This window comes from Chiloscyllium plagiosum, unplaced genomic scaffold (genome assembly GCF_037043375.1).
Source record: "Chiloscyllium plagiosum isolate Xiang-an unplaced genomic scaffold, Cpla_swu_hap1 HiC_scaffold_20, whole genome shotgun sequence".
In the NCBI taxonomy this organism is placed as follows: Eukaryota; Metazoa; Chordata; class Chondrichthyes; order Orectolobiformes; family Hemiscylliidae; genus Chiloscyllium; species Chiloscyllium plagiosum.
In genome coordinates this window covers 48,373,830-48,401,274 of record NW_028270158.1, presented here as the reverse complement: position 1 = coordinate 48,401,274, position 27,445 = coordinate 48,373,830, and the positions used below count along the sequence as shown (strand labels likewise).

At 41.8% G+C, this 27,445-nt stretch overlaps 1 protein-coding gene across 4 annotated transcripts in view; it reads left to right on the top strand.

Moving 5' to 3' along the window:
* Positions 1 to 27,445, top strand: part of LOC122560572 (arf-GAP with dual PH domain-containing protein 1-like) — a 151,004-nt gene that overhangs the window by 20,134 nt on the left and 103,425 nt on the right. For all 4 annotated transcript variants that reach the window (XM_087997912.1, XM_043711333.2, XM_087997913.1 and 1 more), the window contains exon 2: positions 25,685 to 25,815. In XM_087997912.1, the coding sequence (XP_087854038.1) occupies positions 25,685 to 25,815 (131 nt within the window). The remainder of the gene's footprint in view (positions 1 to 25,684; positions 25,816 to 27,445) is intronic.

Sequence of the window (27,445 nt, the reverse complement as noted above, 5' to 3'; positions counted from 1 at the left end):
CAACTTGCAAAATTCCCCCCCTCCCTCTCATTTCTCTCCCTAATCTCTTCTTGGCCTCATCCTGTCTCTCTTGCTGTGAGATCCTTCAGGACCCCAAATCTTTACATTGCTGTAATTGTGACAGGTTGAGCATTTCCAACTTTTATTCGCTCTACTTGGCCTGTACTTTCAGCTTACTAAACCTGAAACTCTGGAATTCATTCCCTGTGTCTCTACTTCTCCTCTTCTTCCACTTCCCCCTTCTAAGATGTTTCTTAAAGTCTAACTTTATGTCCGACCAGCATTTAATCACCTGGCCTAATCTATCTTGATGTGACTTGGCAACAAAGGTTTGTCCCACTGAACTCTTGTAAGCGCATTTAAATGTATTGTGTTAAAACTCACTGTATAAATATGAAATTGTTAGTCCAATGGTGTTTGAGTTCACTCCTTGAATAATTAATCCAGTAACATACCCACCACAATATGATATCAATAGGGTAAATAGAACTTGGTTAAAATAGCATTGTGAAAAATGTATGAAATGGGGCTGATTGGAATGAAAGTGACAGATGAAGCAAGTAGGAAGCTGGATATAAAGCCTTGGGAATGACTCATTTACTGACTTAGTCGAGAGTGTGGTGCTGAAAAAGCACAGCAGATCAGGCAGCAACTAAGGAGCAGGAGATTTGACATTTCTGGCATAAGCCCTTCATCAGCCCTGAATCAGTTGATTCTTCTGCTCCTCTGATGCTGTCTGACCTGCTGTTCTTTTCCATCACCACAGTCTCTACTCTGATCTCCAACATTTGCAGTCCTCACCTTTCTCCTAGTTGATTTATTGACTTAGAATAGCATCACATCATGAAGCATTTGAAAATCTGTTGTTCTATATATTTTTGTCACTACAGCTGTCTCCATCAATTTTTAATCTCTGCTTAAATTGTAGCTTCTATATTGATACTATGTCAGCTGGGCTAAATAAGAGTTTATTGCTCTTGTTTCAGACAATCTATTAAAGTACTGTCCGTTCCCCACCCTGCTCAAAATAGCAAAGTCTATATCACCTCGCAGCGCGCAAAGTTAGCAATCCAGCTATTTTAGTCTGCAAAGTTGTACTACAAAGGTTACCTTTAAAAAGTCCAACGACCATGCAGGCACAAAGGAACATCAATAATTCAGAAAGGTAGCTCACCACCACCTTCTCAAGGTAATTAGGAATGGTCAGTAAATGCTGGTGCCTTTCACATTTCTGGATAAATCTTTTAAAAATAAGATACTGTGTGTGATCAACAATACTCTAGTTTTACCCAATACACCATCAAGGACTGAAGGGTTTTGGAATGTTATTAGTTGACTTGCATAGTTATCCTTCAGTGATAAGAAGTTGTATATGTCCTGGAATCTTCTGACTGTATGGGTTTACCCAGTTCTCAAATTGCACACCATCATTTCCCAGCCTACCTTGCTTTTTACATTCCATGGAACCAACTGAAGCCAATCTTTACACTGTTTTATATTTATTGGCAATATGTTAAAAATAATCAATTTTACTTTCTGCTTTTGGTCAACACTTTGATATTGATCATGTGCAACTTGTAACTTTCAGAAAACAAAGCATGATTGTGTTGAAATTTTTTAAAGAAAATTGTGTTAAGGTAATCTGATTTTAAGTTGCAGTACAGAAGGTACGTAAGGAGATTTGTTGACGCAAAGCAAGTTGTAAATAGAGAAGATAACCGTATTGAAATAATGTCACATTTCAATCATAAAGCTCCTAACTCTGGAGCCAGTGTTTATCTGTGTCTATTTTTGGGGCTTAAATGAATACTTAATTTACATGAACTACCTGCAGACAATTGAACACAATTAATATACAGTAGCTTGCACTGGGTTATAAGGCGCTTGCGCTCTCTTGTCTGAAAGTTCTGGTACATGGGCCTTGGTGTCAAGAGTGTGGCAGCAGAGTCTTGCACTCCAAATATTACAATCCAGCTGAATTCTTTCTTTTGCAAACATTCTTCACCAGAAGGCATTACATCTCTAACTCTGTGTATAGCACAGAAATAGACCCTTCGGTTCAACTCTGCCGACCAGATATCCTATATTTTTAACTTAGTCCCATTTGTCAGCACTTGGTCCACATCTCACTAAACCCTTCCTATTAATGTACCCATCCAAATGCCTCTTAAATGTTGCAATTGTGCCAGCCTCCACCACTTCTTCCTCTGGCAACTCATTTCATACATGCACCAGCCTTTGTGTGAAAATGTTACCCTAAGGTCCCTTTTTATATATTTCCCCTCTCACCCTAAACCTTTGCCCTCAACTTCTGGGCTCCTCCAATCCAGGGAAAAGATCTTGTCTATGTTATGTGTCCATGTCCCTTATGATGTTATAAACCTCTATAAGGTCACCCCTCTGCCTCCGTTGCTCCAGGGAAAACTGCCGCAGCCTATGCTGGATGTCCTGAAACTGGTAAAGGTGAATAAATCCAGAGGACCTGATCAGGTATAGCCTAGAACTCTGTGGGAAGCTAGAGAAGTGATTGCTGGGCCTCTTGCTGAGATATTTGTATCATAGATAGTCACAGGTGAGGTGCCAGAAGACTGGAGATTGGCTAACGTGGTGCTACTGTTTAAGAAGGGTGGTAAGGACAAGTCAGGGTACTATAGATCAGTGAGCCTGTCATCGGTGATGGGCAAGTTGTTGGAGGGAATCCTTAGATACAGGATGTACATGTATTTGGAAAGGCAAGGACTGATTTGGGATAGTCAACATGGCTTTGTGCATGAGAAATCCTGTCCCACAAACTTCATTTGAGTTTTTTTTTGCGGAAGTAACAAAGAGGATTGAGGAGGGCAGAGCGGTAAATGTGATCAATATGGACTTCAGTAAGGCATTCGACAAGGTTCCCCATGGGAGACTGATTAGCAAGGTTAGATCTTATGGAATACAGGGAGAACGAGCCATTTGGATACAACTGGCTCAAAGGTAGAAGACAGAGGGTGGTGGTGGAGGGTTGTTTTTCAGACTGGAGGCCTGTGACCAGTGGAGTGCCACAAGGATCGGTGCTGGGTCCTCTACTTTTTGTCATTTACATAAATGATTTGGATGTGAGCATAAGAGGTACAGTTAGTAAGTTTGCAGATGACACCAAAATTAGAGGTGTAGTGGGCAGCGAAGAGGGTTACCTCAGATTACAACAGGATCTTGACCAGATGGGCCAATGGGCTGAGAAGGGGCAAATGGAGTTTAATTCCGATAAATGTGAGGTGCTGCATTTTGGGAAAGCAAATCTTAGCAGGACTTATACACTTAATGGTAAGGTTCTAGAGAGTACTGCTGAACAAAAAGACCTTGGAGTGCAGGTTCATAGCTCCTTGGAAATGGAGTCGCAGATAGTGAGGAAAGCGTTTGGTATGCTTTCCTTTATTGGTCAGAGTATTGAGTACAGGAGTTGGGAGGTCACATTGGGGCTGTACAGGACACTAGTTAGGCCACTGTTGGAATGTTGCATGTAATTCTGGTCTCCTTTCTATCAGAAAGATGTTGTGAAACTTGAAAGGGTTCAGAAAAGATTTACAAGGATGTTGCCAGTGTTGGAGGATTTGAGCTACAGGGAGAGGCTGAACAGGCTGGGGCTGTTTTCCCTGGAGCAGCAGAGGCTGAGGGGTGACCTTTATAGGGGTTTACAAAATTGAGGGGCATTGATAGGGTAAAGAGGCAAAGTCTTTTCCCAGGGGTTGGGGAGTCCAGAACTAGAGGGCATAGCTTTAGGGTGAGAGGGGAAAGATATAAAAGAGACCTTTTTCACGCAGAGGGTGGTACGTGTATGGAATGAGCTGGCAGAGGAAGTGGTGGAGGCTGGTACAATTGCAACATTTAAAAGGCATTTGGATGGGTATATGAATAGGAAGGGTTTGGAGGGATATGGGCCGGGTGCTGGCAAGTGGGACTAGATTGGGTTGGGATATCTGGTCAGCATGGACAGGTTGGACCGAAGGGTCTGTTTCCATGCTGTACATCTGACTCTATTCTTCCTATAGCTCAAACCCTCCAATCCTGGCAACATCCTTGTAAATCTTTTCTGAACCCTTTCAAGTTTCCCAACATCCCACTGCTGCCAGCAATAAACTTTTTAGGGGCGGCACTGTAAATAATAAAATCTAATCCTTCCTATAGCACTGTGTCAGAAGGTGAACTACTGGCAATGATTGTCGATTGTGGTTAAAACTCATCTGAAACACAAATCCTTTTTCGTAGAGGGAAGTTTGTCCTTGCCTACATGAGATTCCAGAGGCACAGCAAACTGGTTGACTTTTTTGGGCAATTGATAATGGAGCAATAAATGCTCGAGCCAGTGACACCTGTAAATGAATTTTTCAAAAATGTGAGGTGTGATTAGTGTTCTGATAAATTTAGAAATCGTATGGTATTGTTTGGGGATGACTACTGCTCTTTCAATGTACTGGCTGATTATTGCTTTGATCTAGTATGAGGTGAAGAGTGTAGGTAGTTTCAAGGGAAACTAGATAAGCACGAGAGGGAGTAATAGAGAATATGTTGATTTGGATTTGATCAAGAATAATGGCAGGAAGTCCTAATGAAGCATAAACACTGATATTGGAATCATTGTCACTGTGGCTCACCCTTTTTTTTTGATGTTTTATTTTAAACTTTGTTAGTGTTGTGCAAGACTTTTGAATTCAATCCTGTTAGTGAACGTCCTTATTAGAATCTTAGTATTCCTACAGTGTGGAAACAGGCCCTTCAGCCCAACAAGTCCACACCGACCCTCAGAGTTTCCACCCATTCCCCATTACTCTACTCTGCATTTACCCCTGACTAATGCACCTAACCTGCATATCCCTGAACGCTATGGGCAATTTAGCACTGCCAATTCACCTAACCTGCACATCTTTAGATTGAGAGGAAACTGGAGCATCCGGAGGAAACCCACGCAGACAAGCGGAGAATGTGCAAACTCAAGACAGTCGCCCGAACCTGGAATCAAACCCAAGTCCCTGGCGCTGTGAGGCAGTATTGTCGACCACTGAGCCACCATGCCACCCGTATTTATCCAACATTTATTGTGCAAAACAAAACACAGCCATGTCTCTTTAAGGCATAACCACTGAGTTCTTGGCAGTCAACTGTGGCTCAATTGGTAGCACACTGGCCTGAGTGGCAAGGTTCCAGAATCCAGTCTAACTTCAGGAATCTGATTTGGAGGTGCCAGTTTGGACTGGGGTGTACAAAGTTTAAAAATCACACACCAGGTTATAGTCCAACAATTGTAAGACACAGAATTTATAGCAAATTTATTTTACTATAAATTGTCTTACAATTGTCCTCCACAACCACCTGATGAAGGAGCGGCGCTCTGAAAGCTAATGCTTCCAATTAAACCTGTTGGACAATAACCTGGTGTTGTGACTTTTTTTTAACTTCAGAAATCTGGGCTGGCACACCAGTGCTGTACTGCCTGAGTGCTGCGTTGTCGAGGTGTCATCTTTTCAGATAGGACGTTAAGCTGTGGCCTCTTCTCCTATCTGTGGTGGACATAAAGGGTCCCATAGCACTACTTGAAGGTAGGTAAGGGCATTAGTACTAGTATTCTGGTCAATATTTATCCCTCAATTAACATCAGAAAACTGGATTATCTGGTTAATCATAACATTACTGTCTGTAGGAGTTTGGCATAAATTGTATCTGTTCGGACAGTGACTACTTCACAAGTCCTTCGTTGGATTCCGTGAATATGAAAAGTGCTGTATAAAACCAAATCTTTGGTTTTTCTTTTGCTTAACTAATTTTGGATTTTCTTGGAAATCTAGCTAACAGTTGGAACTGCATCTGTGGATTCAAGTTTAAACATGGTGTACCTTTTTTAGAAGCTGTGCAAACACAATTAATTATTAAAACGGTTTAATATCTAAGGGAGAGCAAAGTTCAAGAAGTGAAAAGTGTAAGTGATCCAAGTACAAGTGGTTATTTAAACCACAATAGCATTAGTGGGCAGCACAGTGGCACAGTGGTTAGCACTGCTGCCTCACCGTGCCAGAGACCCGGGTTCAATTCCCGCCTCAGGCGACTGTGTGAAGTTTGTGCGTTCTCCCCGTGTCTGCGTTGGTTTCCTCCGGGTGCTCCGGTTTTCTCCCACAGTCCAAAAATGTGCAGGTTAGGTGAATTGGCCAAGTTAAATCGCCCGTAGTGTTAGGGGAATGGGTCTAGGTGGGTTGCACTTTGACGGGTGAAGTGGACTTGTTGGGCCGAAGGGCCTGTTTCCACACGTAAGTAATTTAATCTAAAACATAGCTGTTAATGTATCTGAAGAGAAATCAAAGTTAAGTTTCAAGTCCACTGACTCTTCACATAGTTATCATGTAGTCTGCCATTACACATTTTAAAGATTAGATTCCATACAGTATGGAAACAGGCCCTTCGGCCCAACAGGTCCACACTGCCCCTCTGAAGAGAAACCCACCTGGAATCATTTCTCTCTGACTAAAGTACCTAACACTATGGGCAATTTAGAATGGCCAATTCACCTGACCTGCACATCTTTTGATTGTGGGAGGAAACCAGAGTACCTGGAGGAAACCCATCCAGATACTGGGGGAATGTGCAAACTCCACACGGACAGTCACCCGGGGCTGGAATCGAACCTGGGTCCCTGGCGCTGTGAGGAAGCAGTGCTAACCACTGAGCCACATGACCCATTGTTATCCATTAACAGTGTCCATTAACACTATTCACCCTCCCAGCCAGATCATTATCGACTTTTGTCCAAGAGTAACATTCCAGGATACAAATGCTACAGGAAGGACCGCAAGAAAGGCAGGAGAAGAGGGGGAGTGGTGTTTTTGATCAAAGATAGCATTACAGCTACACTGAGGGAGGATATTCTTGGAAAGCATCCAGGGTAGTTATTTGTGTTGAACTGAGAAATAAGAAAGGGATGATCACCTTATTGGGATTGTATTATAGACCTTCTAATAGTCGGAGGGAAATTGAGGAAAAATTTGTCAAGAGATCTTTTATCTGTAAGGATAATAGTGGTTGTGGTAGGGGATTTTAACTTTCCAAACCTAGACTGGGACTGCCATAGTGTTAAGGGTTTAGATGGAGAGGAATTTGTTAAGAATGTACATGAAAATTTTCTGATTCCATATGTGGATGTATCTACTAGAAAAGGTGCAAACTTGACCTACTCTTGGGAAATAAGGCAGGGCAGGTGACTGAGGTGTCAGTGGGGAGCACTTTGAGGCCAGTGACCATAATTCTATTAGTTTTAAAATAGTGATGGAAAAGGATAGACCGCATCTAAAAGTTGAAGTTCTAAATTGGAGGAAGACAATTTTGATGGTATTAGGCAAGAACTTTCAAAAGTTAGGCGCAGAGATGGCTGGAAAATGGATAGCCTTCAGAAATGTGATAACGAGAGTCCAGAGACAGTATATTCCTGTGAGGGGGGAAAAAGGAAAGGCTGGTAGAAGTAGGGAATGCTGGATGACTGGAGAAATTGAGGGTTTGGTTCAGAAAAAGAAGGAAGCATATGTAAGGTACAGATAGGATCGATCGAGTGAATCCTTAGAGTGTAAAGGAAGTAGGAGTATACTTAAGAGGGAAATCAGGAGGCCAAAAAGGGGACATGAACAAACTTTTTGGCAAAATAGGGTTAAGGAGAGTCCAAAGGGTGTTATGAATATATTAAGGACAAAAGGGTAACTAGGGAGAGAATAAGGCCCCTCAAAGATCAGCAAGGTGGCCTCTGTGTGGAGCTGCAGAGATGGGCAGATACGAAACTAATATTCCTCCTCCCCCCCCCCCCCCCCCCCCCCCTGCTTCCTCCCCTCCCCCCTTTCCTCCCTCTCCCCCCCCCCCCTTTCCTCCCTCCCTCTCCCCCCCCCCCCCACCTTCCTCCCTCTTCCCCCCCCCCCCCCCACCTTCCTCCCTCTCCCCCCCCCCCACCTTCCTCCCTCTCCCCCCCCCCACCTTCCTCCCTCTCCCCCCCCCCCCACCTTCCTCCCTCCCTCCCCCCACCTTCCTCCCTCCCCCCCCCACCTTCCTCCCTCCCCTCCCCCCCCTCCCACCTTCCTCCCTCCCCCCCCTCCCACCTTCCTCCCTCCCCCCCCCTCCCACCTTCCTCCCTCCCCCCCCCCCACCTTCCTCCCTCCTCCCCCCCCCCCACCTTCCTCCCTCCCCCCCCACCTTCCTCCCTCCCCCCCCCCCAACCTTCCTCCCTCCCCCCCCCCCACCTTCCTCCCTCCCTCCCCCCCCCCCCCAACCTTCCTCCCTCCTCCCCCCCCCCCCCAACCTTCCTCCCTCCCCCCTCCCTCCCCCACCTTCCTCCCTCCCTCCCCCACCTTCCTCCCTCCCTCCCCCACCTTCCTCCCTCCCTCCCCCACCTTCCTCCCTCCCCCCCCACCTTCCTCCCTCCCCTCCCCCCCCCTCCCACCTTCCTCCCTCCCCCCCCTCCCACCTTCCTCCCTCCCCTCCCCCCCCTCCCACCTTCCTCCCTCCCCCCCCTCCCACCTTCCTCCCTCCCCCCCCCCTCCCACCTTCCTCCCTCCCCTCCCCCCCCTCCCACCTTCCTCCCTCCCCCCCCTCCCACCTTCCTCCCTCCCCCCCCCCCTCCCACCTTCCTCCCTCCCCCCCCCCCACCTTCCTCCCTTCCCCCCCCCCCCACCTTCCTCCCTCCCCCCCCCCCCCCACAGGTCAAGAAGGCGGTGCTGAGTCTGAGGGTTGGGACTGAAAAGGGGGGGGGAAGAGGAAATGAGAAAGCTGGAATCAAACCCAAGTCCCTGGTGCTGTGAGGCAGCAGTGCTAACCACTGTGCCACCCCCAAGGACAGAATCGGGCAACTGAGTCAGAATCAAGAAGTTTGCATGTTCTGTTTATTCGTGTATGTGGTAATTTCACATATCGGGAGATGACAGGGTTGCACACCAATTAGCCAACTTGAAAAGACAATGGAGCTAAACCACAACGCAGTGAACTTGTATTTTACAGCAGCAGACCGCTGGGAAGGAAAAACTTATTTATGACGATAAAAGCTGGATTTGTTTCTCTGTCTGTTACTCTTGTCATCTTGGAAAACAGCATTTGGTTTGGAAAAAACAAATTGGGCAAACAACCACTTACTGAAAGTCCCAAGGTCTGCAGACTCTACTCCTGCTGAAGATCTGAGTCAACCATTAATAACTATCGCCTGAAGTTAAGAATCCAACACCTTTTTTAAGGGCTCTAAGAACTGTTTTTAACTGGGTAAATCTTTATTTTCCATGTACTAGACACAGTACTTTTATTTAATAAAAATGTGTGTGTGTAAATTCCTCCTTTCCTTTAACATTCAGCAAAAGCTTGTAATGAGCTCCCTCATTTTCTAGCAAATTGTACTTTAATTGAAATGTGATGGCTGTATGATTTAAAAAGAAGCAAAAATTCTAATTTGGGATATCCTGTGGTTGTGAAAGGTGCTATGTTAATGCAAGTTCATGTGAACAACAGAGTTTTAAAAGCGGGCAGCCAATTTTCTTCCTTCTCTTCCAATTGTAGCAGCAGAGCGCGGGAGAGATCGAGACAAACCGAACACTAGAAATATTGAAGCATTCGTGGGGAGAAAAACCGTTAATGTTCCAAATCAGCAGGTTCTAGTTAAAAGCTTTTGCCTTCAGCCTTAACTCTGTTTCTCTCTGTCGCATATGTTGCCTGATCTGCTTCCCCTATATTCTGTTCTTATGTCAGATTTATAGCATCTGCAGAATGTCGTGTTTCTTTTTCATTGGTAACATTGACTCCCAGACAGTGTGATGACAATGGATCTGTCACAACAGGTGATTGTAATGGGAGCACTTTAGATGATGAATCAAGAGTATTGCACAAGAATCAACTTTCACCACACTAAAGTATATTGACTCAGTGACAACAGTAATATCTTTAATGAGCTGAGGAAGTACCAAAAATGAATAACTTTTTGTTTTTGCTTTTTCACTCTGACACTAGATTTAAAAAAATACACTTTTTTTTCGCAGCTGACTGGTGGAGGATGAAGTAGGCTAAATCCCATGGAAGCAAAGGGCAACCTTTCTAATCTCCTGAGTGTAGACTGTCAGGAATGTGGCTGAGTGGAACTAATGCCTCATTGACTCCAAATCGTGTGTTAACATCATTTTAATCTTTTTGCATGGTCTCCTGATGGTATTCCTACCTCCTGTTAGAGTTAATCATTGGGTGTAGAAGTAACTAATGCTACAAGAATGAATCACTGCATCAGCTTAAAGGGCCAGGCAATGGCCAAAAAATGAGAATATGCTTCTGATAAATTAAATAAATACTGTGGAATGGTTGACCGAACATCTCAATGTCACTGACTGACTGCATACATTTAACCTTTTCAGCACCTCCCACATCACAACACCAATTTCCTGTTGTGTGGAGATATAATTTTAGTTCAGTATCGCTGAGATATATGGCATGACATTTTCATTACTGCCTCCGTTTGGACAGTGCTAGTTCTATGATTACTGAAATGACGAGAAATGGACAGTGTCTATTAAAATAGGGAGTAGGCTTTTGGTCAGCTTTATAGTTGCACCCATTACTGTTAAACTGATGGGAATGAAGAGGTGAATATAGCAGCTATTTTGATTTCAAAATGGGTGACTAATTGATGATTTATTTTATGGGTTGTGGGCATCATTGGCTAGGCCAACATTTATTGCCCATGCCTAAAGGGCAGTTGAAAGTTAACTACATTACTAGTAGGTCTGGAGTCACATGTAGGCCAGACTGGGTTAGGATGACCGATTCCTTCCTGAAAGGTGATTAGTGAATCAGATGGGTTTTTCAATAATATTCATGGTCATCATTAGACTCCTAATGTTTTGTTTTTTTTAAATTCAAACTTCACCATCTGCCATGGTGAGACTTTGAACTCTGGTTCCTAGAACATTACTTGGATCAATAGTTTAGCGATAATACCACTAGGTCAGTGCCTCCAGCAGCTCCACCTAATCTAGTTTTTTTTTTTATATATGCTTGGTCAAGATCCAGTGACTGTACTCTTCAACCCATTTCCCATCTCCTTCCACACCACCTTCCCTTTGTTGCATGAGATGGGAATTATAGGGGCTTTCTATCTTTCAGAAATTTTACAAATAATCCTGGACTCGCAATATGTTTAAAGATGTTCATAATTTGTTAGTGTTCTTTGAAATGACCAAGAAGGTTGGCAAGAGTAGGGCGGTATATGTAGTCTAAATTAATTTCAGTAAGGCTTTTTGATAAAGTTTCACATGGTAGGCTGCTCTCATAGGTTAGATTGCCTGGAATCCAGGGCGAGCTGACAAATTGGATATAAAATAGGCTTAATGGTAGGAAACAGAGGGTAATAGTGGAAGGATGCTTGTCAGACTGGAGGCCTATGACTAGTGGAGTGCCCTGGGTCAGTACACTCTATATTAATGATTTGGATGAGAATGTACAAGGCATGATTAGTAAGTCTGATGACACTAAAATAGGTGGTATCATAGATGGTGAGGAAGGTTATCGGAAATTGCAGCAGGAACTTGATCAGATGGGGAAGTGGGCTGAGAAATGGCAAATGGAGTTCAATGTAGACTAAGTTTGAGGTCTTGCATTTTGGAAAGATAGGGGTTTCATAGTGAATGGTAGGGCCATAAGGAGTCTAGTGGAACAGAGGGATCTTGGAGTTCAGTTGCACAGTTCTCTGAAGGTAGAGTCACAGGTAGACAGGGCAGGGAAGAAGGCTCTTGGCACACTGGCCTTCATCAGTCAGGGCATTGAGTATAAAAGTTGGGAAGTTTATGTTGCAGTTATGCAGGATGTTCAGTTTTCATCACCTTTATTATAGGAAGGATGTTATTAAACTGGAAAGAGTGCAGAAGAAAGTTACAAAGATGTTGCCTGGACTCCATGGTCTGAGCTATCGAGAGGTTGGACAAGCTAGGACTTTTTTCTTTTACAGCATAGGAGACTGAAGGGGAATTTTTTTTAATATAGAAGTGTATAAGATCATTAGGTGTGGATAGGATGAATGCATTCAGTCTTTTTCCTAAGATTAGGGAATCCAGGACTAAAGGACATCAATTTAAGGTTAGAGGGGAAAAGAATAAATGGGAACCTGAGTGGCAATGTTTTTACACAGGGTTTTGCACCTGTGGAAGTGGTTGAGGCAGGTAGATTAACAACATTGAAAAGGCATTTGGACAAATGCATAGATAGAGAAGGATTTGGGCCAAGTGTAGGGAAACCGGGTTAGTGTGGATTGACATTTTGGTCGGCATGGGTCAATTTTGTCTGAAGGGCCTGTCTCTCTGCTGTAGGACTCCATGACAATCTGACAGAGTCATGATTCCAGACTTAATGGAAATTTAAAATCGTGACTCTGTATTTCAGATATTTTGGGACTGACGCAGATTGTGATAACTTGATTGTTAACACAGGTTGTTCTTGATGAGTCAGCTGTAGTATTGCCCATGATTAGATGGGCACTTGAGTGTTAAAGAGTAGCTAGTGTGGAAGTAATTGGCATGAGCCCACTCCATTCTGACCCTGAGGTGTGCATATTGCCAACTGAACCTTGGCTGATCCCATAGTGAGAATTTGGTGTGTTCAGTAAAATATTTGTCATGTGCACATTATTTGAGAATGTTTCCTGTCACCCTGGACCTGCTGCCCTCACCCCACCCCAATCCAGTGAAATCTCAACAAAAGGAGGTTGGGAAGCTCAAAATTGTGCACGTATTTCCAAAAGACCTCCATATAAAAGTTGCACCACTGCTTAATTCAGGTCTGAAATAAAATCTCTGGATGCATTTTTTTAATAAAGAAGTTTAGAGGACCTCAGCACGTGCCTCTATTCTTTCATGAGGAAGGTACATTTTTAAGTGTAGTCACCGTTGTAATTTAAGTTAAACTGTACACCATGAGGGCAAATAAGCAGCAAAGACATTGCTGAACAATTATTTGGAGAAAGTGTCATGTAGTTTGTATCATGGTGCTTTATTGGAGTCCTTTACAACTATTTGATTATAGTGTTTATTACAGTTTCTGGTCATTGCATTAAACTTGCCCCACTGTTTCTGTTCCAAGTCTCAACTCTTATATATATATTACTTTGCAAAAAGTTTAGAAGACCACACAATCTTGTGATGGCCCCAAAGGTTTTTTTAAAACAAACATGTAGGGTGTTGTAGAGCTAACAGCAAAAGAAAAATAGAAGTGAATCTGAAAATGTGTTAGTAATACCACCTCCTTACAAAGGAAACTTAAACTTTGTTTCCTTAGAATGTTAAAAAAAGTTTAACTACAAAGTCTAGACGCAGATCAACTTAGCATTGCTGATTCAGCATGGGGCTGTTGAAAGGGAACTGGACTGGGTGTGGCTATAGTTCCTGAAGGCTCATCTTTCCATGTATTTTCATGCTGCTGTTTCACAGCTTTGCTGAATGCGCTAAAGTGACCAATGATTTAAAAGAAGGCTTACATTTATACGGCACCTGTCACAACCTCTCCGCTCCCAAAACATTTCACAGCCAATGAAGCACTTTAGAAGTGTCATTGTTGGTGGACTTGGAGGTATATGAGCACAGAGGTAAAATCAATGACTGCAGATGCTGGTGGCCCATGTTCATGAGCCAATGAAGAGGCCAAATAATCTGTGGCTTTAGTGATAAATGCTGGCCAAAACACTAGCGGCGTACAAAATAGAAATGGACCCTTCGCTTCAACTCATCCATGCTGACCAGGTTTCCCAAATTAATATAGTCCCATTTGTGTGCTTTTGGCCCATTTCACTCTAAATTTTTCCTGTTCATGTACCTGTCCAAATGTGTTTAAATGTTACTGTATCTGCATTTACCTCTTCCTGTCAGTTAATTCCACACATGAATCACCCTCTGAAAATGCTGCTCCTCAGTCCGTTTTTTAATTTTTCCAATCTCTCATCTTAAAATTTATGCTCTCTAATTTTGAGCTCCCCTACCCTAGGGAAAATAGCTTTTGCTATTCACTTTAAATATGTGCCTCATGATTTTGTAAACATCTCTAAGTCATCTCTCAACCTCCAGGGGAAAAGATCCCACAGTCTCCTTTATAACTCAAACCCTCAATCCCAGCAACATCCTTGTAAATCCTTTTTTTTTGCACTTTTTTCCAATTTAATAATATCCTTCCTATAGCATGGCAACCGAAACTGTACACCATACTCCAGAAATGGCCTCACCAACATCCTGTACAGCCACATGACATCCCAATCCCAATTTTTATGCTCTGTGCAATGACGGCAAGCATGCTAAACACAGCCTGTCTGTGTGTGACTCAAATTTCTAACGATTGTTTCTGAGCCCCTGTCTCCGGTTGACTGTATAAGTTCTGTTCTTTTCATTTTACCAAAATGCAGTACCTCACATTTATCCAAATTTAAACTTGGTCCAATAGATTAAGATTTTTCAGTTCTTCTTTGAAATAATACCATGGAGTTTCTGTCTGTCTGAGAACAGAAGTGGAATAGGATCTCTGCTTAATTTCTCATTCGAAGAAATAGTGCCTGTACAGAATAGCACTCTCCTGGTGCTGAGCTGGATCAGTGTTACCATAGCAGTTACTGAAATCCAGCTTCCTGCTGAGTCAAACCGATTTGGAACTTCCCAACCTGTTCTTAATTTGGCCCAATTATGGTCCTTTTGAGAGTCAAATCAACATCATTTTGCAGGCTTTAGATGTTGGGAGAGGAACAGTGCAAGTAGTTCAAAACAATGATTCAACATGAGATTTTTTTTTTGTGCACGTCTGTGTGAAAAATAAATGTAGTTCAAATTGAATTAATTGCCAAGAAGCTGAACTCTAGTTTCATTCGAGTTCTAGCAGAGATAAATTTGTCCAGAGACTGAATAGGTTCAAGCTGGAAATAAATGCAGGAATGGTCGCCAAGTGTTGATGGTTACAGTATGTTATGATTGCAAAACTTGCCAAAAGTATCCAATGAATGTCTCTGAAGTATAGCTGGTGAGGCAATCTGATCACATCCCAAAATTAGGGAAAGCTGAAGTCAAACTGGTGCTTGTATTAATCTGCAACTATACACCAAGTCTACATTTGATGCCAACGTGCACACAGACATCTCACAAAGAATTAGAGCCACTTGTATTCCAACAGAGACAGCCCTACACAACACAGACCTATACCAATTGAAAGTTTGGAGACTCAACAAATGCATCTCTTTGAGATTAAGTTATTCTGACAATTGGGACAGAAACTGTATGCCTCCAGTGAACCTTGCTTTATTCCTCATGTGTGTTTCAAATTGCTGGCTGTGCCCAATTCTTGGGTTGCGACTATTGGTGGAGATACCAGCTGCTGCCCAACTGTGGTGCTGTCTGCTGTCAAGATGATTTTATAATGGAAATGAACCCAAATACAGTGGGTTACATCTTGTGTGATGCTGCTATTGCTGTCTTGTAGTTCAGCAGTCTTCTGTAGAGGCACCACTGCTTTTTTCCACAAATCAGAAATTGCCAGCAAAATTCAGCAGGTCAGTGGGGAGAAAGCAGAGTTAACATTCAGCATCTGGTGACTCTTTAAGAAACTAACTTTCTGCACCTGCAGTTCTTAGTTTTATATTGTTGCTATTTACCATTCTTTTTAGTCAAGAAAGAATATTGGAATCCAAATGGTACCAATCTCTAGGTCCTTTTGAGTACTTCAGTCTGTCTTGTAACAAAATATTAGAGACCGCTATTTAGATTAGATTCTCTATAGTGTGGAAACAGGCCCTTTGGCCCTACAAGTCTCCACCGACACCTCTATCCTGACTAATGCACATAACGCTTTGAGCAATTTAGCATGGCCAGTTCACCTGTCCTGCATATCTTTGGATTGTGGGAGGAAACCGGAGCATCCAGAGGAAACCCATGCAGTCTCAGAGAATTTGCAAACTCCACACACAGTTGCCTGACGTGTGAATTGAACCTGGGTCCCTGGCACTGAGGCTGTAGTGCTGACAACTGAGTCACTGTGCCATCCCCATATTTGACGTTTTGTTGTGATTATGTTTGTGTTCTATGTTGTGAAGATGTGGGTGTACTGTACCTTTAAGAGCATTAAAAGAAACAGAACTACCTGACAGAATCAAGTGTTCTGAATGAAAAATAATGTAACATTTGGTGGAATAACTTGATTAGCTGGTTGCCTGGAAACAACAAAACAGATTCTAATTAGGCCAATCAGTTTAAACTATACCCCGGAAAATACCAAACTCCAATCCAGTTTGAATTTAATATATTGACAATTTTAAAAGCCAGTGACCCAATCTGATGCTTTGGGGGTATAAGACCAGGGAAAATTGATAGGAAATTGCCAAGCCAATGACATCTGCGGCACTGCCCAGAAAATAGCTCTGTTTTAAAAAGGTACCTTTATCCATCTGTAACCTCTGTTATAATTTAAGAAATAATTTAACTAACAGCCATTTACAAGTCCTCACACTAACCTGTCTGTTACCTTCCCCTCTATAACACTAGTCCAATAAAATGCCCGATTATGATTTACACAACAAAACTTCTCATCTCAAAACTGAGCAGCTTTCATTCTCCTGTTTTTCGGTCTTTTTGTCGTCTTGGGGATGCTGCGTCAGAGGTTACTGATGGATAAAGGTACCTTTTTTTTTAAGAGCGTTATTTTCTGGGCAGTGTGCAGATGTCATTGGCTTGGCAGTTTTCATCTCAACAGTTCAATTTTCCCTGGTCTTATACCCCCAAAGCATTGAATTGTGTCATTGGCTTTTGAGATTGTCACTATATTAAATTCAAACTGGATTGGAGTTTGGTATTTCTCTGGGGTATAGTTTAAACTGGCCTAATTCGAATCCGTTTTGTTGTTTCCAGGCAACCAGCTAATCAAGTTGTTCCACCAAATGTTATGTTATGTTTTTTCTTTCTTCTTTTCCGAACACTTGGTGCTGTCAGGTAGTTCTGTTTCTTTAAACTTTCGTAAAGGTACCGTACACTCACAGCTTCATAAATAGATGTTATGTTGAGTGAGTTTTCAAACCTCACCATGAAAGATTGTGAATCTTAATGTTTTTTTTAAAACCAGATTTTCATTTCGAAGAGGAATTGCTGCATCAGTAAGACTTTTTTCAGTTTTTTTTAAAAAAAACAAATGGCTAATGTCCTTTTTAAGAAAGGGAACCTGTCATCCTTGGCCAGCTATGACTTCAGTGCCACAGTGATGCGAGTGTCGCTTAACTTTCTGCTGCCTGGCAAGCCGACAAATATCGAACTGCATGATTTTTGTTTTAGAAACCACTATCCTCATGATGTAGGTGGCAGTAGTTACAAAAGGTGACCCACCATCACATCCTTGGAGCATCTGATGGGCAATAAATACTGGCCTCTAGCCAGTGACACCTACTCCCTGGTAATAATAATTTTTGTTTTTATTCTGGTGCAGCTTTCCTGGGTGAAAAAGCAGTCACCGATCCCGGCTTGTTACAAATTCTGGCTTGTACCTATTAATCAACAAAGGTCAGATGACATTGTCAGCTCCTCTTTAAGTCCCACGCTTTGAACAGCTCATTCCAATACAGACTTGATGATGCACACATTTGCCTTCTTCAGCAGGAAAAAAATTGGACTTGTCAGGATGCTTGGCAATCTCTCAAAATCCATTGGTTTCAGAGGACATGCATTAAAGAGGGTTTCATCTCCCTCGAGTATATTTTTTCTATTTATAAAAACAAATCCCTTTCAAACTATGTCTGCATTAAGTGCAGTTTAATTTGCTCATAAAAACTGTTACAGAACTTGGAGCCAAGAAAGGAACTTAATCCATTTAAGTCAAACCCAGCCATCGTTTTAATAAATTATACAGAGGATGGATGTTGTCAATTTCTGTGTTTTAGTAAGTGTCTTCGGAATGTGGTCAGGACTTTCAAAATCTATTTTTATTTATGGTAGTTTTATTTTTGAAGACTGGAGTCCTGTGCTGATTTGTGTTTCTCACTATGGTACATTTGCTGGTTGTTTTTTTTTACTCCACCTTCTCCCACAATTAAGTGCACGACTTGCATTTCTATGCTATCTTTCGTGACCTACAGAGGCAGAATCTAGTCGAGATGGCAGGGTTTTCTGTTCTCCGCTAGAGAGCTGACGAGAATTGAACACCATCCCGTCACACTTTTTTTTTGGGAAGGCCCACCTCATCTTGTACCAACCAGGCACGTAACAGGCTTCACTTGTGATGCCTTGTTATCAGAAACTGCATGATAGCTCAGTTGCACGCAAATGAGGGAGTCAGAGGGGAGACTGGATCAGCAGCCCACTCCCATCCTGAAACTGCATCCCTCGATGGGCCTTTCGACCAGGGTCTCCTGTCCCTATATCTACCCACACATGTGCATATAAACACAATCATGTGCTTGCTCTATTCATCACTTGGCAAACCCCTGTCTCTCCTGGATTAATTTGAAGAGTGTTCGGATGAGGCTCTTAAATGGGTATCAGTTGCTTACTTAAGGGGCCTCAATTAGCAGTGAAGTTAGACAATTGTGTGTGGGGCTTCTTGCCACTTGCTTAACAATGGAAACATCGAAGATGGGAGAAGGAGTAGACCATTCAACCCCACGAGCCTGCTCTGCCATTGAACCTGATCATGGCTGATCAACGAGCTTAATACCTCACCCCTCCACCCCATATCCCTTGATCCTTTGAGCCACCAGAGCTATAATTATTTCCTTGAAAACACTTGATGTTTTGGCTTCAATCTCATTCTGTGGTAGCGAATTCCATAGGCTTCCTACTCTCTGGGTAAAAAAATTTCTTGTCCTCTGAGTCTAAAAAGCTTACCCCATACCCTTTTAAATTATGATCCATGGTTCTGGACCCCCCCACCATTTGGATACAGTGTACAGCCTTCCTGCCATCACCTGCTATAGTCCTGTTAGAATTTTATAGGTTGCTGAGATTTCCCTCCCACCATCTCACTCTTCTACACTCAGGCAGGAGAATAGGGACGCCACCAATTTCCTGAGTAAATCCTGTTCCCATACCATCAAACTTTCAATTGCAAACAATTCCACATCGAATATCTTAAGCCTAATTTATGGTCAATGAAGTACATTTTTGTTGAAACGTAAGAAGTGAGACAGCCAACTTGTACGCAAGTCTACAAATAGTAATATGATATCAGCCACGTGATCTGATTTATAGCTTCTTGGCTGAGGGATGACTATTAGCCAGGACACGGGGATATGACTGTAACAGGAGGAACGTAATGGTAAGCAAACCCATTGCTTTAAATGTGGCAGTGTAATCGTTAAAATGGTCAATCGCTTCCCTTGTTTGCCGCTACTCAGATTAGAATGCACTTTCTCTAAGCCTCTTGAATGAATTCCAAAAGTAACCCATTTATAATAAAAAGTATTTTTCCTCAAACAATTGGGGGAGAAAACTGGTTAATAACTAAGCCATAATCTGGCATTTGAACTATATCCTCCTTTACCCCAGACAAACATATCGTTATTCACTTGTGTCCAATGAAACTCTCCAGAGATGGTATCTTAGAATGAAAACAAAAGTAAAGAAAACCCTTACTGTCCAGTGGTCTGTTCAACAAGGATCAAGTTTGATGAGTCTTCCCAAACGCTGAGTCTTGTTGACCAAGCTCACTCACTGACATCCATGGAATGATGAGTTTTTTTTTCTTGTCATCTTTTAATTTGGCTGGAAATCCAGTTAGACCTAGGTTTTTTTATTAGCAGTTGCAATTAAGTTCTTGAAGGGTTGGCAAAGCTTGTCCTAATATTGAGGGGTGGAACTTTTTTTAAATAAAAATGGGTACCTAAGTTCAGTAAGGAGTGAGACTGAAGGCTGCATCTTTTGTACTTGCTTCCTGATGCTGTACCGTTTTCCAACTGTTCATCGTATTGTCACTGTCCAAGCGCCCTTCCCTGGGTTTTGACATGCATCGAGTTCAAGAATACAGCTTTATTGATATCCTCCAGTTTTCATTTCTACAAAGTCCACAGATTAGATTCCCAAAAACACAGCTATCTTTGGGATAGTGCCATTGGACCTTTTTGAATTTTGAAAGGGCTTCGGTTTAACATCTCTTTGGAAATGTGGCACGTCTGACAATGTAACATGATCTCTGAGTGCTTTAGGAACATTAACCTAGATTTTTGTACTGGAGTCTCTGAAGGATGCTTGAACTCCTAATTTGATTTAGAGGCAAAAGTAGTATCCACTGATGTGGTTCTGTTCGCCGAGCTGGAAGTTTTTGTTGCAAATGTTTCGTCCCCTGTCTAGGTGACATCCTCAGTGCTTGGGAGCTTCCTGTGAAGCGCTTCTGTGGTGTTTCCTTCGGCATTTATAGTGGCCTGTCCCTGCCACTTCCGGTTGTCAGTTTCAGCTGTCCACTGTAGTGGCCGGTATATTGGGTCCAGGTCGATGTGTTTGTTGATGGAGTTTGTGGATGAGTGCCATGCTTCTAGGAATTTCCTGGCTGTTCTTTGTTTCGCTTGCCCTATACTGGTAGTGTTGTCCCGTCAAATTCACAACAACGAGCACCCGAGCTACAAATCTTCTCACAAACTTAGTATCCACTGAGCTATCTGACGTCACAACAGTGTGAACAAATGGTCAAATACAAAGTTATTCAATATCTATCCACTGGCCCTATGCTAACGCCTTATTAGAGATTATGGTGCAGTACAAGTTCATTTTATTCAGCAGCTGGTAGGCAGTGAAACTAAAATGAAACCAAAGGCTCCCTTACTTCACAAAATCACAAGTTAACTTGAAATCTAAAACATTTCAAATGTGGTTTTGATTGAGATATAACTATGAATTATTCAGTCCATTAATTTTGTGACTTGATAATTTATAACAGTTGAATTAAAGGATATGATCTCATTCTATGTTTTTGGCAAATGCACAATAATGTTAACTCACAGCTGCACTGTACTTTTCCAGATGTTTTAATTTATTGAATAACATCTAAAATCTAGATAGAAATAAAATTATGGATTTTCTTAAAGAAATGAACGGTCTTGAATTATATATGCCTGTGTGCACGTGGTAAGGCATATATAAATTAGGCAGTGGGGTTAGAGTTGGCATCACTCACCTTCATTTCCCCATTTGCAATAGTTGTTGTCTTCATAGTCTTGATGGATAGGATAAATAGGCAAAATCTTTTCCCTGGGGTCAGGGAGTCCAGAACTAGAGGGCATAGGTTTAGGGTAAGAGAGGAAAGATCTACAAGAGACCTAAGGGGCAACGTTTTCACAGAGAGGATGGTACGTGTATGGAATGAGCTTCCAGAGGAAGTGGTGGAGGCTGGTACAATTGCAACATTTAAGAGGCATTTGGATGGGTATATGAATAGGAAGGGTTTGGAGGGATATGGTCTGGGTGCTGGCAGGTGGAACTAGAATGGGTTGGGATATCTGGTCGGCATGGACGGGTTGGACCGAAGGGTCTGTTTCCATGCTGGACATCTCTATAACTCTATAGATTACCAGAACAAACATCAATATTAGTTCACTATATGCTGGCCAATGCCTCTGATAAAACAAAGAGGGAACTTTTAGGCACGTTCATTAGATATGAGTGTTTATACTTTGGATTGCTATTTCAAGACTTCATGAGCCTATCTGCTGATAAACTGCTGTGACGACAATATATGAACATTATCTCCTTCTCATTTGTCAACCTTGATGGATGACAATCCATTAATTAAGAGCTATCTTGTTCTAAGTGCTTTGTGGCAATTGTATTGAAATACCTTTAGTACTGGTCAGGACACTTCCAACCAGCAGAAAAACTATAATCTCCATTTATGTGACTACTTTTTCAATAAAGTAAAGCATCCCAAGATCCTTCATAGGAACATTTATGAAAACAAAATTTGACACCAGGGCATATGGGTCAAATGTCCAAAATCTGTTCAAAAAGGCATGTTTTAAACACTACTGTTTAAAGAGGAAAATGACCGTGAGCTGAAGTTAAGGGAGCTTTGAGCTTTTGGAAGCTGAAGGCATAGCCACTATTGGTGGAGTAATTAAAATTGGGGATGCTTAAGAGACCAGAATTAAAGAAGCACAGAAATCTGAAAGGGTGGATGAGACCACAGTGGTAAGAAGGTGCAACACCTTGTAGGAATTTGAAAATGAAGGTGAGCATTCTAAAGCTAAGTCATTGTTTGACTGGGAGCTAACTGTAGGTCTGCAAGCACAGAGGTGAAAGGAGAACAGGGTCTGATGTGAGTTAAGACACTGGCAGAAGGGGTTTAGATGATCCTAAGCTTACACAGGGTAGAATGTGTGAGACCAGTTAGGAATAGGTTGAAACAGTCAAGGCTGCAGGTAGCTAAGATATGAATGAGGGTTTCAGCAACTGATGAACTAAGATGAGTGAAATCAGGCGATTGATGCAGAGGTGAAAGTTGACAATCTTACTGATTTTTGCAACTATAAGGTTGGAAGTTCATCATATGATGACAGATTGTTGTCAGGGAGGGAGATGGAGACTGTAGCTAGGAAGCACTTTTGAAGATGGGATGAAAATGACAGCTTTAGACTGGAGGAGATTTTGGTTTTGTAATAGTTCAGAGTGCAACACATTAGATCAAGTTCAGGCTCAGCCTTACAAAGGCTTAACACTGAATCCATTTATGTTTTAGAAACAAACTCTGGGCAATGTTTGAAAAAAGTCACTCTGCTTTAAGTTAGAGGTGAATGTTTCTGTAAATATATAACTTTCAGCGATATAATACATCAATCCCATTGATTTATATGGACTCCAGTAAGGCGTTCGACAGTGTCCCCCATGGGAGACTGGTTAGCAAGATTAGATCTCATGGAATTCAGCAAGCCATTGGATACAGAACTGGCTTGAAGGTAGAAGACAGAGGGTGCTGGTGGAGGGATGCTTTTCAGACTGGAGGCCTGTAACCAGTGGAGTGCCACAAGGTGCTGGGTCTACTACTATTCATTATTTATACAAAATGATTTGGATGTGAACATTGGAGGTATGGTTAGTAAATTTGCAGATGACACCAAAATTGGAGGTGTAGTGGACAGCAAAGGAGGTTACCTCCAAGTACAATAGGATCTTGATCAGATGGGCCAAAGGGCTGAGGAGTGGCAGATGGAGTTTAATTTAGATAAATGTAAGGTGTCACATTTTGGGAAAGCAAATCAGCGCAGGACTTATACACTTAATGATAAGGTCTGGGAAGTGTTGCTGAAGAAAGAGACTTTGGAGTGCAGGTTCATAATTCCTTGAAAGTAGAATCGCAGATAGATAGGATAGTGAAGAAGGTGTTTGGTATGCTTTCCTTTATTGGTCAGTGCATTGAGTACAGGAGTTGGGAGGTCATGTTGTGGCTGTACAGGACATTGGTTAGGCCACTTTTGGAATGTTGTGTCTTATTCTGGTCTCCTTCCAATCGGAAGGCTGTTAGAACATAGAACAATACAGCGCAGAACAGGCCCTTCGGCCCTCAATCTTGCGCCGGCCTGTGAACTATTCTCAGCTCGTTCCCCCTACACTATCCCTTCATTGTCCATGTGTTTACCTAAGGATTGTTTAAATCTCCCTAATGTGGCTGAGTTGACTACATAAGCAGGGCATTCCATGCCCTTACCACTCTCTGCTTAAGGAACCTGCCTCTGATGTCTCTTAAATCTATCACTCCTCAATTTGTCGTATTGCCCCCTCATAAAAGCTGATGTCGTCGTCATCATCCTTGGAAAAAGACTTTCACTGTCTACCCTATCTAATCCTCTGATCATCTTGTATGTCTCTATCAAATCTCTCTTAGCTGTCGTCTTTCCAGCGAGAACAGACCCAATTGTCTCAGCCTTTCCTCATAAGACCTTCCCTTCAGACCAGGCAACATCCTGGTAAATCTCTTCACCTTTTTCAATGCTTCCACATCCTTCCCAAAATATGGAGACCAGAACTGCACACAATATTCCAAGTGTAACCACACTGGCTGGCATTTTGTATAGTTGCAGCATGATATTAGAGGGATATGGGCCAAGAGCTGGTATATGGGATTAGATTAGGTTTGGATAACTGGTCAGCATGGATAAGTTGGGCCGAAGAGTTTGTTTCCATGCTGTACATCTCTATGACTGTATGATTAAGTGCAGTTGGCATAAAGCTATTTGCTTTAGGACCAGTGTATGGAAGGAAAGTAGGGCTCTTGTGGGATCATTGCAGTATCCCTACCTCTGTGCCCGGAGGTCCAAGTTCAGTCCCATCTGTCCATAGGTATCTCTGCATATCAGAGCAGGTTGATTGAAAATGTCTATGGAGAAATATTGTGTGATGAGGATTACGTGCCCGTAACCAAATCTGCCCTATAGATCTTGTATTCTTATGTATGTTTTGGGATGGTGACTGAGATCATTCATTGGGCAGCAAGCTGTATGACAGACTGAAATAACAACACAGTTGGGGAGTTGGCTATTGACAGAGGAGGGAAGATCTCCGATTAAAAAGGCAAATACTTATTGTTGAACAACTGTCTTGTGAATTGGACAGGTTGGACTGCTGACTGCTCACCAGTTCATTTCAGAGCAATATCTTCAGTCCTTTTCCAACTTGCTGCTATCACCCTCCATAATCCCTTTTCTCCCTTGCTTATGACATTTAAATACACTTTCTCTGTCTCACATAGCCCTGCTTTCCCCACTAAGATGTTAAAATGGGGATTCGGTTATGGTGATGCAATTGAATGTCAATGGGAGATGGTTAGATTCTTTCTATTTGGTGATGCGAATGTTATTTGTCATTATTGCTCCAAGCCCAAACTATTTTCTGGGTCTTGTTACAGATGGACACAGTATCTAAGGCAATACAAATGTGCTGAACGTAGTGCATTCATCCACAAACACCCCACCTCTGACCTCATGATGGAAGGCTGATGCAGTTGAAGCTGGTTAGGATGAGGATTAGAATCTTGATGAAACAGACAGCTGAGTTAACCAACTTATAAATAAATTAACCATTTGATTCTAGTTTAAAACTAAGGCTTGACTCGTTAGTTGTTAAATTGCAACATTCAACGTAAAATGGGTGGGGGTTAAAAGAGTTATTAAATCTGCAGTTCACATACTATGCTGTTGGCAAGCCATGCGTATTTGTGATAGAGGATTGACACCTATTCAGTCAAACTGCAAAAACAGATTTGAACTTCTGTAAATGTTGGACCAGCAAAATATTTAAAGATATCTTTGATGTTGTCACACTGATAGTCTTCTGATACCTGTTAGAATATTTCAAAGAATGGCATCTTAGCACAAAGCGTGATGGAAATATTGACACCTCTTTATTTAAAAAGCTGTTCAAGTCAATTGACCACCTTTTTCAGAACTGACATTGGAAGATCTTTGCATTAAAGAATAAGAATCGAAGGTGGGTAAATGGAGTTTGGGTCAGCTATTATCTAATTTAAAAGCAGAATAAGCCTGAGATGAGTAGCTTCTTGTCACTATGCTCCTAAATTCTTAAGCTATTACTTGAGAATATACTTCTTAAATCCCAGTGTCACATGGAAATGGAGGGAATATTGATTTAGAAGAAAAGACTAAGTATAATAATATATTGTGGCTCTCACTAATAAATTAGTGGCAACTTCATGGAACCTTTAATCTATTTTTCAGATCGTGACTGGGCGTCTTATACTCTTGGAATTTTTATCTGTTTAAATTGCTCAGGAATTCATCGAAACATCCCTCAAGTTAGCAAAGTGAAATCTGTTCGGTTAGATGCCTGGGAGGATGATGAAGTTAAGGTAGGTGTTTGAGTTGAAATGTTTGCACAGATTTTATCTGACAGATTTGGAGTTCAGCTTCTTGAAATAAACTTATCGAGCTTTCAGCACAACATTTGTTACAACTTATCAACGTCACATGAATTGTGATCTGAATTCTAGTTTTAGTGAGCAAATGATACAAACAAATTTTACCTATCCATGTATGACCCAAATTTATCCCATACTATTTTAAGGCTGCCTATGGCAGCAGAGTAATGGTTTAGGAATAAATCAGCTATGTTTCTAACAGTTCAGCCTGCAGAAAATGCACAAAATATAAGTGGGAAATTAAGTGTGAATGTTGATCAAATGTGGTTGCTCAATTCTTGAGCAAATTCAAGACCGAGAGCTTGATAGAGTTTTGAGTACTAAATTTATTAAGGGATATAGGGACAGCGCAGGAAGGTGAATTTAAATAAGATCAACCATGATCTTACTGAATGGCAGAATAAGGTCAAAAGATCGAATGACCTCCCCCATTCCTATTTATAATGTATTTATTTTCAAAGACCTTCTATTCATTCTGGCTTTATGTAAACAATAAGGATTGAATGTATGGATTTCAAACCAGGGTTGATCACGTGTGTCTATCTGGATGTCACACCCTCAACAGAGAGCCTGACATCTCTCCAGATCAAGGGTTGGCAACCCTTCAGGATTTCCAGGGAATCTACAGCAATTAAAGACCAATCACCCAGGGAACAGCTGCAAGCAAACTAGGGGAAACATCATTGAGGCAATCAAGTATTTTTTTAAAAATCTGAATGGGGTGGCACAATGGCTCAGTGGTTAGCACTGCTGCCTCACAACGCCAGGGGCATAGGTTTGATTCCACCCTCAAACGACTGTGTGTGGAGTTTGCACATTCTCTCCATGTCTGCATAGGTTTCCTCTGGGTGCTCCAATTTCTTCCTGCAGTCCAAAGGTGTGCAGGTTAGGTGGATTGGCCATGCTAAATTGTCTATAGAGTCCAGGGAAATGCAAAGTTATGGGGATGGGTTTGGGTGGGATATTCTTTGGAGGGTCAGTATGGATTTGATGAGCCATATGCCCTGCTTCCACACTAGTGAGTCTATGTTGGCTCTTGTTTATTTGATGAAAGTTTATGATTTATGTTTTTAAAATCATTTGTGTTAAGTTTGGATCTTCGGATTTTGAAATAGTAACATGTTCTTTTCTATGTCTGAACAAATTAATAATTAACTTGAGTTTCTGTAGCCATGCTGATTTTAAAAAAAAAATAATAATTTGAGAGCTAGTTTTCATCAATAATGGGTTTTTCACTTACCTCAGGAAAGTTTGACCGAGCAAGATAAATAATTGTACCTCAAGGTTTCTGTTAGAAATTTCTCAAGTTTCTTGTTTTTAAGCTATTTGTGCTCACCCAAGCTTAGAACTCTGATTTTCAGTTTTGAACAATTCTGTAGAACCTTTAATGTATAAGGTTGCCTCTGAGAAAGGGAGAAGCAAGTTGGATTTGTTAACACTAGACCTTGCAGTAACTTAGAGTTAACCTTGGAGTAAGGTGTTGGTGATAGTGCAGACTGGAAGTGTTTGTTAAAACCCTAAAGTGATTATTTAAAGCTTGGAACATCTATGCTTCATATGG